A 17,589-nucleotide genomic window follows, 5' to 3' on the forward strand; every position below is an offset into this window, starting at 1 on the left:
TACACACAGACATACCATGCATAACTTGTAATGGCCTAGGGGGAAGGAATATCTCAACTCCCCCATGCCTGGCGGTATAAATGAGTGTTGAGTAGTTTACAAAAGACAGGGAGGATGGGGGAAATTCTAATCTCCGGGGAAGTTGGTTCCAGAGGGCGGGGGCCGCCACAGAGAAGGCTCTTCCCCTAGGGCCCGCCAAATGACATTGTTTAGTCGATGGGACCCAGAGAAGGCCAACTCTGTGGGACCTTATTGGTTTCTGGGATTCGTGTGGTTACAGGCGGTTCCGGAGGTAGTCTGATCCAAAGCCTCTGAATGCTTTCAGAGATGGGATACCCAGCATGCCCTTTCCAAGTGAGCAGATTCATTCTGGTAATCTCATAGTGAAAGAGTTATGCAGAGGAATGTGCTCCTTGAAAGATTTGTTCAGCCTTGTTGAAGATGAATAAAATTCCTTTAACATACGCCTTTATTTCACATTCTGAAATATACAGATATTTCCTTCTCCTATATTGAGAATACCTGTAGACTTATATTTGAACAGATGGTGAAGAAGCACATTACATGGCTTCTAGTTCTAACCAGTATGCTTTAATAAGCGTAGTTTAAAATTGTTGATTCAATTTTGAAAAATTAAGTGAATTCAAAAAGCTATTATCACATTGTCCAAGGGAGGTGATTGGATTAAGATTAATTAAGGGAAAAGAGTGGGCTATGCAAATACCCATTAAGTCATCCAGTTGATCGATAAATATCTGATTTGATTTGATGATTGAATTAGAAAGTCGATTTATCTTCAAATCAATTGTAGTGCTCCCATTTTTGGATTTAGTTCTCATGAGATTACAGGTGAAAGAAAGGTTACAAATTGGATACAAGGAAAACACAAGTTAAAGCTATTATCACATTTTAATGGATTCTCTTTGATATGATACCTCTCAGCCAGTGTAGGGCTACCAAAATTCTTACTACCACACTGTGGGCGTGGCTTATGCAGGACTCCCTGCATTCTCTTTCAACATCTTTCTGTGCAAATTGGGTGCTCTGGGGTGGAGCTCCATTTTCGCTACCCAACTGCGTTCCTTCCGGTCCAGGCAGTAGCCCACCCCTGATCTCAAACTCTTATGCCTTTCAACTACTGATGTGATGGAATGTTTCAGTAAGAACTTGCACTTCTGAACAATCTGTTATTTATTGCTGCCTTTTAATCTTCTGAATTAGAAGAAATGGCATTTCAATCTAGAAAGATTGATTGTTGATTGTGCCATGAGCAGGAAAGAAATCCATGGCCATGGTCACAGTGGAAAGGAAATATGTTCACTTATGGAAAACGGCTGAGAAAAACACTTTTGTCACTAGATATCTCACAACAGCTTGAACTAAACTTAACAGAACTGAAACAGTAAAAAGAATTTCTTGATGATATTTCTGCAAGAAAAGAATGGTTTCTGTGGATGATTAATAGATAATCATAATTCATATTCCAAATCCTCTTTTGCTAAGACACTATTTGTTCATAATGTAAGAGTTTTGAAATATTTCACAGAACTGAGACACTAGACAATGGTGGCATTAGTTGATTTATTATTGTATTGATCCATTAGTCTATATGCCTACCTGTAGTTAATGCTGGCCCAATAAATGTGAAAAAGGGAAGGAATAGATCTTATTGGAGTGCAGGAGGCACAACCATGTAGTCTTGATTCTGTAAAAGCATTTCAAGAGAGACAGATAAATAACAGTATTATGGGAAGCTGATACATTGTCTGGACAAATACGAGGCAATATCCTTTGGGAGAATAAGATGATTTCAAGATTTGGAACTGTAACAGGAAAATTACTTTACTAGTCAGGGAAAAGAGACCACGAGGAGATAGAGCAACACAGCTTTATTGCATCTGAACAACCCCTGGGTTGTCTTTTAGGGTTCTTATACATTTCCAAAAGAGCACAAAAACACACAAAATGAGCCAATCATATGCCAGCTGTCAACGTTTCCTTATACAGAAAATAAGCAGGGTTATACAATGTAGAAAATGCAGAAGGGGAATTTGTGACAGCAGTAAAGAGGAACTTGCGCTTAGTATGTGGGTACATGTGTAAAGCTATATGCCTAGAGAGCAGGTTGCAAAGTTATCTCTACACCATCAAAATATGTTCCTTTCCTGTCTTCATGCCCTTTTGTGTTTCAGCCTCACAGGAAACAAGGTATAGATTGTGAGCATAGATTGTGAGCACAAAACATACTTTTTGTCCCCTAAATATATGTCAAGCATAACCATGTATGTAGGGCATAGGTCTACAGTTAAGCCTTCAGTTAATGGGAATGCATAAGTCAGGCTGGCTTCCTCAAAACAAGGTATTGCTGATGTTAAGTTAAGTTTAAGTTTTATTAGATTTATGTGCTGCCCCTCTCCGAAGACCATATGTAGTCATTGCCATCTGATTTAGATGAATGGAGTACTAAAATGATGTCTGGATTAGTAAATAATCCAGGTGAATGCCAACAAAATTCAATCCAGATAAAATGAAAATTCATTCTGCGTTTACCTTGTGGATTCAAAATGGTCTACATAGTGTTCAGATTTGTTAGATATGTTTGCTTTTGAAACATCTTGGAAACTTTGTTGTGCTGCTCATGGGATAGACCTAGGAACACAGGTGGTTGTTTATATAAATATTAATTATCACTAATGTTTGGTTTTATTTGTGGTTTGAGATTGTGTACTTTATTTATCTTGTATCTTGTTTATCATAGTCTATCAAAAAATCACTGGCTGCCAATCCTTACTTCTTAGGAATACTGAACAAACGTGAAGGCAAACAACATAAACTGAAATGAATTTCCTTGATTCTGATTTTAAGTTAAAACTCAAAATTATACGAAACACAAAGACAAAGAGACAGATAGCATGGGGATGAGTCCTCTTACCCTGTCAGCCACCTCCAGTGTTAAATATCTCCCTGGCAAAGCAAGCCAAATTTGGAAAGACAAGTTTTAATACTGTTCCGGAAGACCAAAAGGATTGGAAGGGTTCTCGTCTCTGGTTGTAAAGTATTCCACATGGACAGGTCCACACTGGAAAGGGCTTTTCTGGACCCCTCCTGCCAGGATTCCTTAGCAGATGGGATTTGTAGTAGATCTTTTCCATTGGCATGAGTTAGTGAGCTAGTTCCATTGGAAAGAGATGGCTCCTCAGATATCTTTGGTCTTAGCGATTACAAATCACATTCTCTGTCCTACCAGTAGATTGCAAATATATTTTTTCTATTAGCAGTCTAAATGAATTCTTTCTATTATTATTGATAGTTGTTGTGACTTCAGTAGCGTTATGAGTAGCTACCAAAATATTTACTACCACACCGTGGGCATAGCTTATGTAGGATGCCCTGCATTTTCTTTCAACATCTTTCAGTGCAAATTGGGTGCTCTTGGGTGGAGCTCCATTTTTGCTACCCCACTACATTCTCCCCCATCTGGGCAGTAGTCCACCCCTGGTTATATCAGTAATCAGAAGAGCAAAAATAACATCAAATCTTTTTTTTAAGGTTATGTTTCCATAAAAGGCATAGTCCCTTAATCAAATGCTAGCTTCTACTATTAATACTTTGTAAATTCAGAAAGACTAAGTATGTTATTTAGGCTTACTTTATACAACATAATTCTCTTTGAAAGAATCATCGGGATGGAATTCTAGATTCCTTATGCTTTAAAAGAAATTAAATCTGTACACATTTAAAATGAAAGAACAGATCTATAACTCTTCTTTGAAGGAAGAAGCAAGCAATATCACCCTGTATTCACTTTTACTAGATAAGTAATTTAGGTATACAATAATCTGTTGTGATTTTTAACATATTGTTTTCTTATGTCATTTTGATGGAGTGATTTACTTCCTTATGCTGGAGATTTATAAGCAGGTCAGAAGTTATTTTGTTAGAGGAAGAATTCTGCCTACAGCTAAATCTATAGCGGCCTTTCCTCATCTCTAACAATTTTTAGAGCTTTTTTTTAAAAAAACAAACAAAGAATTGAAATAGAAAAGTTGCTGTAATCTTCATTGAGCAAACTAAATATATTTTGTTTGAAATCTGGTACATTTTAATTAATATTTTTCTTTTTTCTGAGGTTGCTAATTTTTTCCTAGGCTTTTCTATGGGAATTTTAAAAAATACCATCAAGAGTCTGGAAAATCAATAAAATGATACATTCCTATTTCAACCCTACTTTGCCCTAGAAGACAATAGAGTACAATAGGATGTCAAGAAAAGATTTTGTTTCTGATATATCAAACACATTCTGATATATGTGTTTGATATATTCAAACACATGGTCCCTGTGATTGAATATATATAGTTATAGTATACAGATTTACATACCATTCCATAGTGCTTTTTAGCACTCTCAAGATATTGCTGAGAGTGCTATAATCTGGAGCAGAGATCTCCACAATCTGAAACAGAGGTCTTCAAACTTGGCAACTTTAAGACTTCTGGACTTCATCTCCCAGAATTCTTCAACCAGCATAACTGGTTGGAAAATTCTGGGAGTTGAAGTCTAGAAATGTTAAAGTTGCCAACTTTGGAGACTCCTGATTCTTGATCCTCATTTTACTAACCGAAGGACGGAAGACTGAATCAAACTGAACAGGTCAGGATGAAATTCCTGATTGTTGTTGTTGTTGTTATTGTTATTGTTGTTATTGTGGCTGTTGTTGTTGTTATTATTATTATTATTATTATTATTATTATTATTATTATTATTTAGACTTGCATGCCACCTCTCTCCGAGGACCCAGAGCGACAGAGTTAGCTTGATAAAGGAAAATATTTGTGGCTGAGGGTTGACATGAAGGGCCCTTGTTACTTTCTGAACTTGCTTATTTTCTTGCAAACCTTTCATTAGCCAAACTAGGTAACATCTTCACTAGCACTGATGATGTTACCTAGTTTGAGTCATGAAAAATCTGCAAAAAAACCCCAAGCAACCTAAGAGAGAGTTAGTTTGCAATACTGCATTCTAACCATTGGCTCATATATGCCTTAACTTTGTATATATAAATTTAACTGAACTTTGCAAGTGTTTTTATACATATATGTAATTTTAATACATAGGAAGAAAAATGATTGGCAGATGGTTTTTTTCCCAGAAAAGGGAAATGGGAGGGCACAGTAGTAAGGTAGTTGCCCAGTGGAGGAGGACATAGTAACATGTAGTCACCACTCTTGCCCAAGTGTCTCAGCCAGGATTTTCTTATCTATGATATAGGAGAGGAGTTGATTAAGGGTTCAGTTTAGAAGTGCACTCAATCTGTCACGAGTGGTTACTTTCCTCTCTTTACCCTTTTTTAATTACAATCAAACAGTGCGGGCAAATTGTTTTGCATTATCAAAGACAATGGGAAATTCTGTAATACTGTATAGTCAGTTTTACCTCTAAAATGAACTGCAAAAAGATACCTTGAGTTTTCAGAATTTTCATCATGAGTTCCATAAACTAGTCCTGATCTTTATTACTTAGTCCATCTTTTACTGTTGTGACACTTTCATAACATGCAGTTTACTCAACTTTTCAGATTGTCCTGTTCTATCTCATCTGTTCCTAAGTGCCTTATCTCTATTTTCCACATTGCAGTGATGTTCTGAATCATGATTTGAAATAATACTGTTGTAAGCAGAGTATAGATATATAATTATGACCAATTATTATTTATGCTCTATACTTATTGTTCAAAACACATTGGGTTAGAATGTCCTCAATTGGCAGAATTATTGGACTTTCAAAAGTTGGGATGACAAAGTCAGGAACATTTGCTGAGTGGTACATGACCCATACTATTGTTACTATGACATCACATAGCACAAAATGATGATAATACAGTTTTCAAAAAATGCAATTACTTTAAGTAACTGCTGGCAAGAGAGAAGCGAGTTAATCTTATTAGTTTCTACTTAACAACCAATATATTAATCAAAGCCATTATTCCCCAAGAACTGTTGTTTCCTGTCAGTTTATTTTTGTTTTGCTTTTTCCATTTTGTTTTATTGGATATTTTTTTCCTGCAGTGTCAATGTACATGGCTGCATTTACATATTGAAACAGGAGAGTGTAATATTGAAATCTATTCAGTAATAAAATGAAAACAATTGATATTCAACAACTATAGTAAAGAATGGCAAAATCCAGGGCAGAATTTCAATAAAGTTAATAATGTTCAACAAATAACTACCCTTCTACATTATACAAGCAGAAAATAAAAGAAAATATCATAGGGAATTTAGAACACAGTATTAGTTATCTTCCTGCCCTGTCTAGATACTAAACAATGCAATAATGCCGCTTTCATATTATTTTAGCTTTGTGAGTTTTACTTTACCATGAATGGTTACTATGAGGCCAGATATCCAGACACTGATATAACAGAAATTTCTAGAGAAGATAATAAGAGCAGTGATATATAAGTCCCTGGAAAACAATGTGATAATTATCAGAAAGCAGCATAGTTTTATTACGAACAAATCTTGCCAGAATATCTCATTTTTTGTTCAGGTAACTTCCTGAATAGATATTGTAGCTTTAATATATTTTGACTTCAGCCAAATATTTGACAGAGTACCCTATGGCATGCTGATTAGTTAGCAAGCTGAATGTGGGCTGGATGGCATGACAATTAAGTGGATATATAGCTGTCTTGAAGATTAGGCTCAAAGAGTGCACTTTAATAATCCTATATCAATCAATCAAGCTTTATTACGGTCAAAGAGCAGCATAAATCTTCCATCATATTGGAGAGAGATTCAGAAGAATGCTACGAAGGTAAGACCTAGGTATTTTATTTCTCAATATTTTAATTAATACTAGTTCTGAGTTGGTGAGAATGGCCACTATATTTGCAGATACCACAAAACTGAATGAGGTAGTTAATCCCTTAGAAGTTAGAAATAATTTGATTAAGAATTCTGCCATCAATGTTTATGACACACACACAGAGTATAGTTTAACATTGTGAAATCCCAGTAGGGCTACACATGCTTAGATGACACCTTCCATCATCATCAACATCAGCAGCAGCAGTATCACTACTACCATTACTACTACTACGACAACTACTACTATGACTAATAATAATAATAATAATAATAATAATAATTATTATTATTATTATTATTATTATTACAACTAACTGTGCTAAATGAATGGTATAGGTAGGCATCTGAACTATGTTTATAATAATTAATTCAAGATGTGATCTGTTGTATAATGGTCTTTGGGAAGGTTTTCAATTTGAAATTAAAATTGAAATATGTTTATAATAAGCCAGTAAGTAATTGTTTGTTTTTTACAATCCTAAATGCTGTCTGACCAAGTAGTCAGTTGGATTTTATCAGACTTATATTCCCCTTGTCTCTGTTCAAAATGATAGGAACAACTGCTGATTTCACTGTATGGTATATTTAAAATGTGGATGTAATATACATCCACATTTTTAAAAAAGATTCCATTGAAAGTCATTTTCACAAGACCACATAGTAACTCTTTACTAGAATATAGTTCAGTGTATCTGTATATATGTTATACCTTAACTACTGTCTGTTGCTGTCAAATATTAATTTGTTACTTTTCTGAGGGATAGGTTTATATAGCTCAGTGTTTTTCAACCAGTGTGCCGCGAGACATGGTCAGGTGTGCCGTGAAGCTCAGAGAGAAAGAAAGCAAGAGAGAGAGAAAGAAAGAGAGAGAAAGAAAGCAAGAGAGAGAGAAAGAAAGAGAAAGAAAGAAAGCAAGAGAGAGAGAAAGAAAGAGAGAGAAAGAAAGCAAGAGAGAGAAAGAGAGAGAGAGAGAGAGAAAGAGAACAAGAGAGAGAAAGAAAGCAAGCGAGAGAGAAAGAACAAGAGAAAGAGAGAGAGAAAGAGAGACAAAGAAAGCAAGAGACGGAGGGAAGGAGAGAGAGAGAGAAAGACATAGAGGGAGGGAGGGAGGGAGAGAGCAAAAAAGAGAGGAAGGAAGAGAAAGAAAGAGGGATGGAGAGAGAGAGAAAGAAAGAGGAAGGAAGGGAGAGAAAGAGGGAGGGAGAAAGAAATAGAGTGAAGGGGGGGAAGAGAGAGAGAGAGAATTTTTTTGTCCAAACTTTTTTTAGCAGCCCCCCCCCCGCTCAATGTGCCCCAGGGTTTCGTAAATGTAAAAAATGTGCCGCGGCTCAAAAAAGGTTGAAAATCACTGATATAGATCAAATTCTTAAGGCAAAATAAGATTGGTGGTATTGAATACAGTACAGTGGTACCTCATGATACAAACCCCTCGTGATACGAACCCGGGGTTTGGAAATTTTTTGCCTCTTCTTACGAACTTTTTTCGGCTTACGAACCCACCGCAGATCGCAAAATGGCGCTCTGCTGGGCGCTGCCGCCCAGCTGTCACCTTTTAAAACAGCCGGGGGGCTTCTCAGCATTCTCCCAAATGCCGAACCCAGACATTCGGGTTCCGGAGGCCGTCAAGAAGCTCCCGGCTGTTTCAGAAGGTTACAGCTGTGTGGTGGCGCTCGGTGGAGCGCCATTTTTGCGATTGGCGGCGGCGTTTTCGTCCAATCTGGAGGCTAGAAAGGAGGTGAGGAATCTCAATAGGGAATTCCATGGGCGGAGCTTTGACATCACGAAGATTCCTATGGGAAACAATGTTTCGTCTTATGAACTTTTCACCTTACGAACCTCCTCCCGGCACCAATTAAGTTCATAAGATGAGGTATTACTGTATCTATAAATATTTTCACTGCTCTCTTTTTGACTCATGCAGTATACAGATCCTCAATGGAAGGCAGGTTGGTAGAGATTATTTTTTCTGAAACTCTAATTATCCTCTGAAGTCTGTGTCTGTCTTGTTGGGTTGCAGAACCAAACCAGACAGTTTCAGAGGTACAGATGACAGACTCAACAATTTCTTTGAAGAACTGTATCAGTAGCTCCTTGGGCAATTTGGGCCACCATCATAAATGTGACTCAGTTGCTAAGCATCAAAATTTTGATCACATGACCATGGGGGATGCAGCAATGATCATAAGTGTGAAAAATGGTCATAAGTCACTTTTTTCAATGCTATCTTAACTTTGAATAGTCATTAAATGAACCATTATAAGTGAAGGACTACCTGTATTTTCTGTTATGAAATGTTTAAATATCTACAAATAGTTTCACTTTCTGTCTTAAACATATTTATTTAGTAATTTTTATCTTACATGTGTTCTTTCCACTTCAAAATGTATTATTGCAAATACAGATCTGTTCTTAATTATTTCATTCATAGTGCATATTAAATATTTTAAACTATCCAGGACCCCTTAAAGGTTTCTTTGGATGGGTATACCCAGATTTTTCCATCTGGATTAAGTTAAAATTACTACAGTGATACCTTGTCTTACAAACTTAATTGGTTCCAGGACAAGGTTTCGTAAGGTGAAAAGTTCGTAAGAGTTCGCTGGGAAACCCCACCTCCGGACTTCCATTGCCAGCCGAAGTGCCTGTTTTCGCGCTGTTGCGATCCCCCTGCTGGGATCCCTCTGCAGCATCGCAAAATCCGGAGGTGGGGTTTCCCATGGAGGGGAGCCTCATGAGAATCCCACCAGCACAAAAATGGGTGCTTTGGCTGGCAACAGAAGTCCAGAGGTGGGGCATCCCGGCGGCGGTGAGTTCATAAGGTGAAAATAGTTCGGAAGAAGAGGCAAAAAAATCTTAAACCCTGGGTTCATATCTCAAAAAGTTCGTGTGATGAGGGGTTTGTAAGATGAGGTATCACTGTATATTGTTTTACACTAAACCTAGTGAATGCATTTAGTATACGGATGTACATCCCTTGATTTCCATATATATGTCTAATGATCATGTACCAGAAAGAATTGGAGAAATACCCGAAACATTACAAACTACAAATAACAATACTATTTTTAATATATCTCCACATAACCATCAATATAATAGGTTATTCTGATTACCAAGATACTTTTCAAAGGTCTTGGGTGATACATTTATTTAAAGGCATTGTTCTTGGATAATTTAATAAGAAGCTATGAAAGTATTGACAGAGAAAATAGTGAAGTCATAAAATTGGAAAATGCTTCCAAAGCAACAGTAAAGTAAAAAAAAAAGTGGAACACTTTCATACCGCTTCTTGAATCAACTCTAAGTGATATTGGAAGATCTATAGCCTACCCACCAATCAATGTAAGAAGTCTATATGGGAAACTTTTTATGTGCAGTTACAGTGTCATCTAGAATCATAATACACTAATTTGTAGAATAAACAGGAATAACTTATCCAATATATTCCGCTTCCTATGAGGGCAGATAGAGAGGGTCTGCTAAATGCTGTTGTGAGATAAGATTGGAGAAGAGAGAGACCTCTTGCACTATGGAATATACTGCTGGCCCCTCCATCCTAATTGGCCTTTAAGAAATATATCTTTCTTAGAATAGTTGTTTTACAGTGTTCCCTCGATTTCTGCGGGGGATGCGTTCCGAGACCGCCCGTGAAAGTCGAATTTCCGCGAAGTAGAGATGCGGAAGTAAATACATCATTTTTGGCTATGGACAGTATCACAAACCACCCTTTAACACTTTAAACCCCTAAATTACCATTTCCCATTCCCTTAACAACCATTTACTCACCCTTATTACTGGTACTCATCATTGAATAAGACACTTAGGGATCCTGATATTTATAAACATAATTATTTATTAACAATAATTTTTTTTTGTTATTTATTTGCAAAAATTATTAGTTTGGCGATGATGTATGACATCATCGGGTGGGGAAAACCATGGTATAGGGAAAAAACCGCGAAGTATTTTTTAATTAATATTTTTTGAAAAACCGTGGTATAGGCTATTCGCGAAGTTCGAACCAGCGAAAATCGAGGGAACATTGTACTTTTGTTTTAATCTTTAATGTAATTAATTAGACAGCTCTTCTATTACAGTATTTTGAACACTTGTTCAGAATCACAAGGTATCAGTAACTAATGACTAATTTTTGGATTGTATTTATGAGAACCTGACATAAAATAACTTCTGAATAGAAAAATAAAAGATTACCCGGAATTTAAACCAGGAAAATGTGCTTTGCCAGCAAAAAAAGTGCTTAAATTGTATATGTTTCTATTTCTAATGATATACAGAGTACAGTTATGAAATTATGCCCCTGCAGCTGCTTTTGAAGCGTCATAATATAATGTGATTCTATTTCTAATTAAGTTACACTGATAGTACAAAAGAAAACACCGCAGTAAAACATTTATAATGCTTAATTTAATTAATCAACAGATTAACATTCTTACAAAATGGTAAGGTAGGATGATTGATAATCATATGATAGCTTATGGATAGACCAGTCTTTGCTGTGACTCCAGGAGACCTAATTTAAGTGATAAAATAATATGCCAAAAACCATATTAGGGGAGCAGATATATTACAAACTAAATAAATTACTGCAAATGAGAACAGGAGACATGAGAAATAATTTAAGAGAAAACAAGCATTATCTTGTGAGCCATCCACATTTGTCTTTAAGACAAATAACCTCCCCCCGCTTTTTTTCAATGCAATAAACTTTTATTCTTATTCTTTCTTATTCTGTATAAACAATTGAATGGCAAGAACCTCTTGATGACTTCGATATTTCGTTAGCTACTTCCAGTTTTAGTATGAGAAAATTAATATGCCCTAGAAAATTACTATGCTATACCATTACTATGCCATACAAAGCTTTTGTGGAAAGTAGACACATGAAATATTATTCTGAATTGGTGCCTGTGTCTCCAATTTTCTATAAACTTATATAAATGCACAAAGATTAGAAATCATTCTGAATGCAATAAAATATAAAAGTACAAATTCATAACATCTGTAATTGGTGGCAATCTCAGTTTTGCTATGTTAATCAACACCTGAAGCAGAACTGAGAAGCATTTGTATTTATTCAAGCAAAAATGAATGGAATAAAGTCTTCATTAGTTCTGATTCATCTGAAGTTTTCAATGAAATTTCTATTTTGGAGAATGTAACCTGGGGGATCAACAATATACTAAACTCTCTGAATATTGAAATATTTTGTCATTTCTTGTTATAGTTGTTGGTAGGAAATCAATTGTTGTTTATTTATTTTTCTACAGAGACTGATCTATTTATCCTCTGGAAAGGCAAGAATACATTGTTGGTTAGCTACCATGTATTACATTATAGGTTGGGAAGGTTTAAAATATATGGAATTATTTTCATAGTGAATTAAATACTTTTTAAAACTAACTTAATTAAATAGCTTCAATGAGTCATTTTCAGGTTCATTATGTTTTCTGTTATTTTTCAGTTTCATACATTTTAATTATCTTTTAAGCCTACATTTCCTTTTCAATTTCTTAGTTGATGAAGAAGAGACTAGAGATTAGAACCTAATCTTTTATGTCAGTATCTTATTTCTATTTTTGATTTCCAAAACCAATTGTTGAAGTTCCTCCAGGGAGATTAATTACTGGAAGTCTTCTGGACTTTACTCCCGGCTTGGATTTTCAATAGAATTGCATATTTGTATCCCAGTTCTATCACAAGTCTGATCTTCAGATATTTTCAGTGATGGGGGTAGGTGGGTGGCTGGGGAGGAATGCAGTGGGTTTATGCACTATTAATTTACTATTAACTACTTAATAATTTTTTTACTTGTCCTTCCCTCTCTAGTACCTTAGTATGATCCTTAATTACTTTTAAAATAGGAAATAATTAAATAGTATGATTTTACCCATAAACGCTTTAATAATTTTAATCATTATCTAGAACTGAACTTTTATAGCAATTGAAGAAAATTGAGCTACTTGCTTAAACTGTTATCATAGTGAACTTTGTGGGTTCAGTGCAAAACCACTTGCGGCCCTATCTGGACAGGGAGTCTCTACTCACAGTCACTCATGCCCTTAACACCTCAAGGTTCGACTACTGCAATGCTCTCTACATGGGGCTACCTCTGAAGAGTGTTCAGAAACTACACATTTTGCAGAATGCAGCCGCGTAAGCAGTCATGGGACTACCCAGACATAGCCACATTTTCCCAACACTCTGCGGTCTGCACTGGCTGCCAATTGGTTTCCAGACTCAATTCAAAGTGTTGGTTATGACGTATAAAGCCCTACATGGCATGGGACCAGATTACTTAAGGGACCACTTCCTGCCTCATGAATCCCAATGACTGGTTAGGTCCCACAGAGTCGGCCTTCTACAGGTTCCGTCAACTAGACAATGTCACTTGGTGGGACCTAGGGGGAGAACCTTCTCTGTTGGGGGCCTGGCCCTCTGGAATCAGCCCCCCCAGGAGATTCATACTTCTCCCCCTCCTTGGTGAGTCTTTAGACTCTTATGAAAAATAAGAGTCTAAAGACTCACCTATGCTGCCAAGCTTGGGGTAATTAGATTATGCCTGCTGGTCGATGAATGTATAGTGGGTTTGCTGATTGAATGGATATGTGCGTAGTTTAACTGGTTCTTTAGTTTTTAGATGTAACTTTTAATTAATTAATTAGATTTTGATGTATATTGTCTTTTTTATATGTTGTAAGCCGCCCTGAGTGCTTGGAGAGGAGCGGCATATAAATCCAATAAAACTTAAATTTAAAATGTTACTGTGCTCTGCTACAAATAATGCTGTCTATCATTTGTCCTTTAGTCAAATAATGTGACTTAATTAACTGAAAAAGAATCCAAGCACCTATTTGAAAACTTATCTTGGTTGGTAAGCCACTCCCACCCAGTCACATGACCTTTAAACCACCCTGGTCACATGATGATCAGGCCACTCCTACCCAGTCACATGACCATCAAGCCACACCCACAAAATAAGCCACACCCACAGTATGGCAGTAAAAAGTTTGGCAGCCTTCTAGGAGTTTTTATGAAATACAGTGATCCCCCGATCATTGCGAGGGTTCCGTTCCAGGACCCCCCGCAATGAGCGGGTTTTTGCGAAGTAGCGCTGCGGAAGTAAAAACACCATCTGCGCATGCGCAGATGGTGTTTTTACTTCCCAGCAGCGAGGAGCCGAAGATTGGGGTTTCCCCGCCGCCCACACGAACTCCTCGCTGCTGCCGCGCCTGCCGCTCGCCCGCCCTGAAAGGGAAAGCCCCCCCAGGCCGGCTCCGATCCCCCCAGGCCGGCTCCGATCCCCCAGGCCGGCTCCGATCTTTTAAAACAGGCGCGCCGTTTCTCCGCTGACTCGTGGCGAACTTCCCCGCTTTAGGAGTCAGCGGAGAAACGGCGTGCCTGTTTTAAAAGATCGGAGCTGGCCTGGGGGGGCTTTCCAGCAACCCACGAGCCCGGGTTGGGGGCTCGTGGGTTGCTGGAAAGCCCCCCCAGGCCGGCTCCGATCTTTTAAAACAGGCGCGCCGTTTCTCTGCTGACTCCTGGCGAACTTCCCCGCTTTAGGAGTCAGGAGAAGACCCAGGGAAGCCGCCCAGCAGCTGATTTGCCCGGCGCCATCTACGCATGCGTGCCCAGAGAAAAAAGGGCACGCATGCGCAGATGGTGTTTTGACTTCCGGGTTGAAAAATTGCAAATTAGCCTGTTCGCAATGGTCGGGGACGCAATAACCGGGGGATCACTGTATAAAGTCTTGGTCCTTCATTAGATCTTATTTCTTCACCATCCGGTCATAACTCTGGTTTTCCTTCAACTGTTGCAAGTTAACTTCAGCATAACAACCCCACTTTTGGCCTTGGCGATTCAAGACTCCACAACACAGAAGTCATTAAGTAATTAGTCTCTGCCCATATCTAGTGAAATTATAACTTCATTGAGAGGTTATGCAACTAAAAGAAATCAAACACTTCTTTATAGAATATTTATTTATTTATTAGATTTGTATTCTGCCCTTTTCTGAAAAGTCATGGCGGCTGTTGTGTGTAATCATTGGTGTTTTATATAATAGCAATGGCATTTAAATTTATATACCGCTTCACATTGTTTCACAGCCAGTGAAGGGCTATCAATTTTTTTTACTACCACACTGTGGGTGTGGCTTATGCAGGATGCCCTGCATTTTCTTTCAACATCTTTCAGTGCAAATTGGGTGTTTTGGGATGGTGCTCCATTTTTGCTACCCCACTGCGTTTCCCCCCATCCGGGCAGCAGCCCACCCCTGTTCACAGCCCTCTATAAGTGGTTTACAGAGAGTAAGCATATTGTCCCCAACAATCTGGGTCCTCATTTTGCTGACCTTGGAAGGACGGAAGGCTGAGTCAACTTTGAGCCTACTGAGATTCGATCTGCCAAACCACTAGCAGCCAGTGATCAGCAGAAATAGCTTGCAGTAGTACATTTTAACTCTAAATTGCAAGGAAAGAAAAAAGAAACATACTGCACAATTATATTGTGTTGTATATCATGTGTATATTAGACAGGAATAGATTATTTAATTTCTCTGGCCCTAGTATTGATTTGGTACCAGAGACCATTGGATCTTTATGAAACCATTGCTCTTTAATTTGCCTCATTTATTCACACCAGACTTTGATATTTATCTTAAAGTAGATATTTTTAAGAGATAGAAGTTATTCTCAATTAATCATTTAGGTTAGCTAAGCTTGTCTTTGGAACAATTTAAAAATGGGTTATAACTTATCATTCTGGTAGCTAGAATGTCTTTCCAGTTTTCCAGCTCTGCATTTCTTCTATCTCACACAATAATTTATTTAAATACCCACTAGCACAAACCCTCATTTCCCAACTAGCAAAAAATCCTGTTTCTCTCCAGGAGAAACTTCGGTTGAGAGAGAAAATCTTTAGAATGTCAAATAAGGACATGTAATATATTCAGTGGTGGAGCAAGTATATTGCTGGTGGAGCAAGTGGTTCAAACTCAAGATTTAAATTTGACCATTTTTGATGGAAAAATTATGAAGTAAGCATAAAGTCATATTTTTGGCTACATTATAACCAATTATAACACACTCAAATTGTAATAATGAATAAGCTGAAATATTTCCAGAAAGCAATTTCCTGGAAATACAGTAGTCCCTCGCTATACCGCACTTCACCTACTGCGGCTTCACTTCATCGCGGGTTTCTGAGGAAGTCGATTGGCAGATTTAAACAGCCCGTCGAACTCGATCGGCAGGTTTTTTTAAAAAAAAAAAATCTAAAATTGTAAATACTGTATTTAAATACTGTATCTAAAATAAATACTGTGTGGGAAGGGTTTATACACACTTAAAACAATGAAAACTTACCAAACAATTACAATATAAATACTTAAATAAGTACTATCAGTCGATAAATTCCCCATCGCGGATTTCACCTATCGCGGCCAGGTCTGGAACGTAACATCAGCGGTAGGTGAGGGACTACTGTAAAACATCTTTTCGTGTATATTGTTTCAAGAACTTTCCATGATTACAAGGGAAATACATAATAACTTTCCAGCACAGCCCAAAATGGCAATATTACAGTATGGTATGGAATGAAACTGTAACATGATATAAGAACAACTTATTAGCTTTTTTTAGTGGATTCCTAATACTTTAATTTTTATGCACACCGAAAGAAGCAAGTGGACCTATGTTTTTCTCTTCTTTGCCTTCTTCATGTCATATAAGTTGGATGAAATAAAATGTACCAAGCAAGTACATTATGCATGCATTATAGCTTTCCTTTTAAATTTTTAATTGTAATAACAAGGAAACCGGGTGAAGGCAATATTGTCTGAACATAAATGGGTTATAATATAATAAAAGATGTGGCTGAAATCTATGGATATGAATAAAAAATGTATTCAGTGCTATTTTGTGGGATTTTTTTTTTAGGTCAAAAGATATGCTATGGTGATTCAGCACATCCCTGCTACAAGATTGCCTATTTCCAAGACATGTCTCGGCGTGTGGGTTTTCAAGAGGCTCGCCAAGCTTGTGAAATGGGTGGTGGAGTACTTCTCAGTCTTGAAAGTGAAACAGAACAGAAACTGATTGAAAATATGCTGCAGAATCTCACAAGATCAGGTCCTGGGATTTCTGATGGAGACTTCTGGATTGGTCTATGGAGAAATGGGGAGGGACAAACCACATCCAGTGCCTGTCCCGATCTTTACAAATGGACAGATGGAAGCAGTTCCGTCTTCAGGTAAATGCTCTTAATATTTTATTTCAAAACTTCTAGCAATGGAAAACCAAGATGTATATGGAGCTAGGAGCAAAAAAATCTCCTCCAACTTGGCGATTGTGTTGAGATGTCATGTATTTTGTCATTCTTACATTATCTTGGTTTTATCAGACAGTTGTGAGTTTCATACTGTACTTTTTCTATTTGCCTCCCCACATCAGCATTGATTTTACCATTCTTTTCTATACTGCCTTGTCCACATAAAATTTATTACTGTGTTAGTGACATTATAGACAGTATCCTACCAAGAATTGCCCATCAAATAGTGGATATAATGGAATATGACTTTTGGTCTCACTTGTTCCTGAGTCTTGGATATTTCTTTCTTCCCATATCCTCCACTGTCATTCAATAATGTTTTGAAACATATTTTACTGACCATTACAGATCTTTGCCCTAACTTATAATTAT

At 37.3% G+C, this 17,589-nt stretch overlaps 1 protein-coding gene across 3 annotated transcripts in view; it reads left to right on the forward strand.

Annotated features, from left to right (window-relative positions):
* The window catches only part of CHODL (chondrolectin), a 44,676-nt gene that overhangs the window by 10,729 nt on the left and 16,358 nt on the right, over positions 1-17,589 (forward strand). For all 3 annotated transcript variants that reach the window (XM_070750283.1, XM_070750281.1, XM_070750282.1), the window contains exon 2: positions 16,827-17,139. In XM_070750283.1, the coding sequence (XP_070606384.1) occupies positions 16,889-17,139 (251 nt within the window). In that variant the 5' untranslated portion in view covers positions 16,827-16,888. The remainder of the gene's footprint in view (positions 1-16,826; positions 17,140-17,589) is intronic.

Source organism: Erythrolamprus reginae, chromosome 4 (assembly GCF_031021105.1).
Source record: "Erythrolamprus reginae isolate rEryReg1 chromosome 4, rEryReg1.hap1, whole genome shotgun sequence".
Taxonomy (NCBI): Eukaryota; Metazoa; Chordata; class Lepidosauria; order Squamata; family Dipsadidae; genus Erythrolamprus; species Erythrolamprus reginae.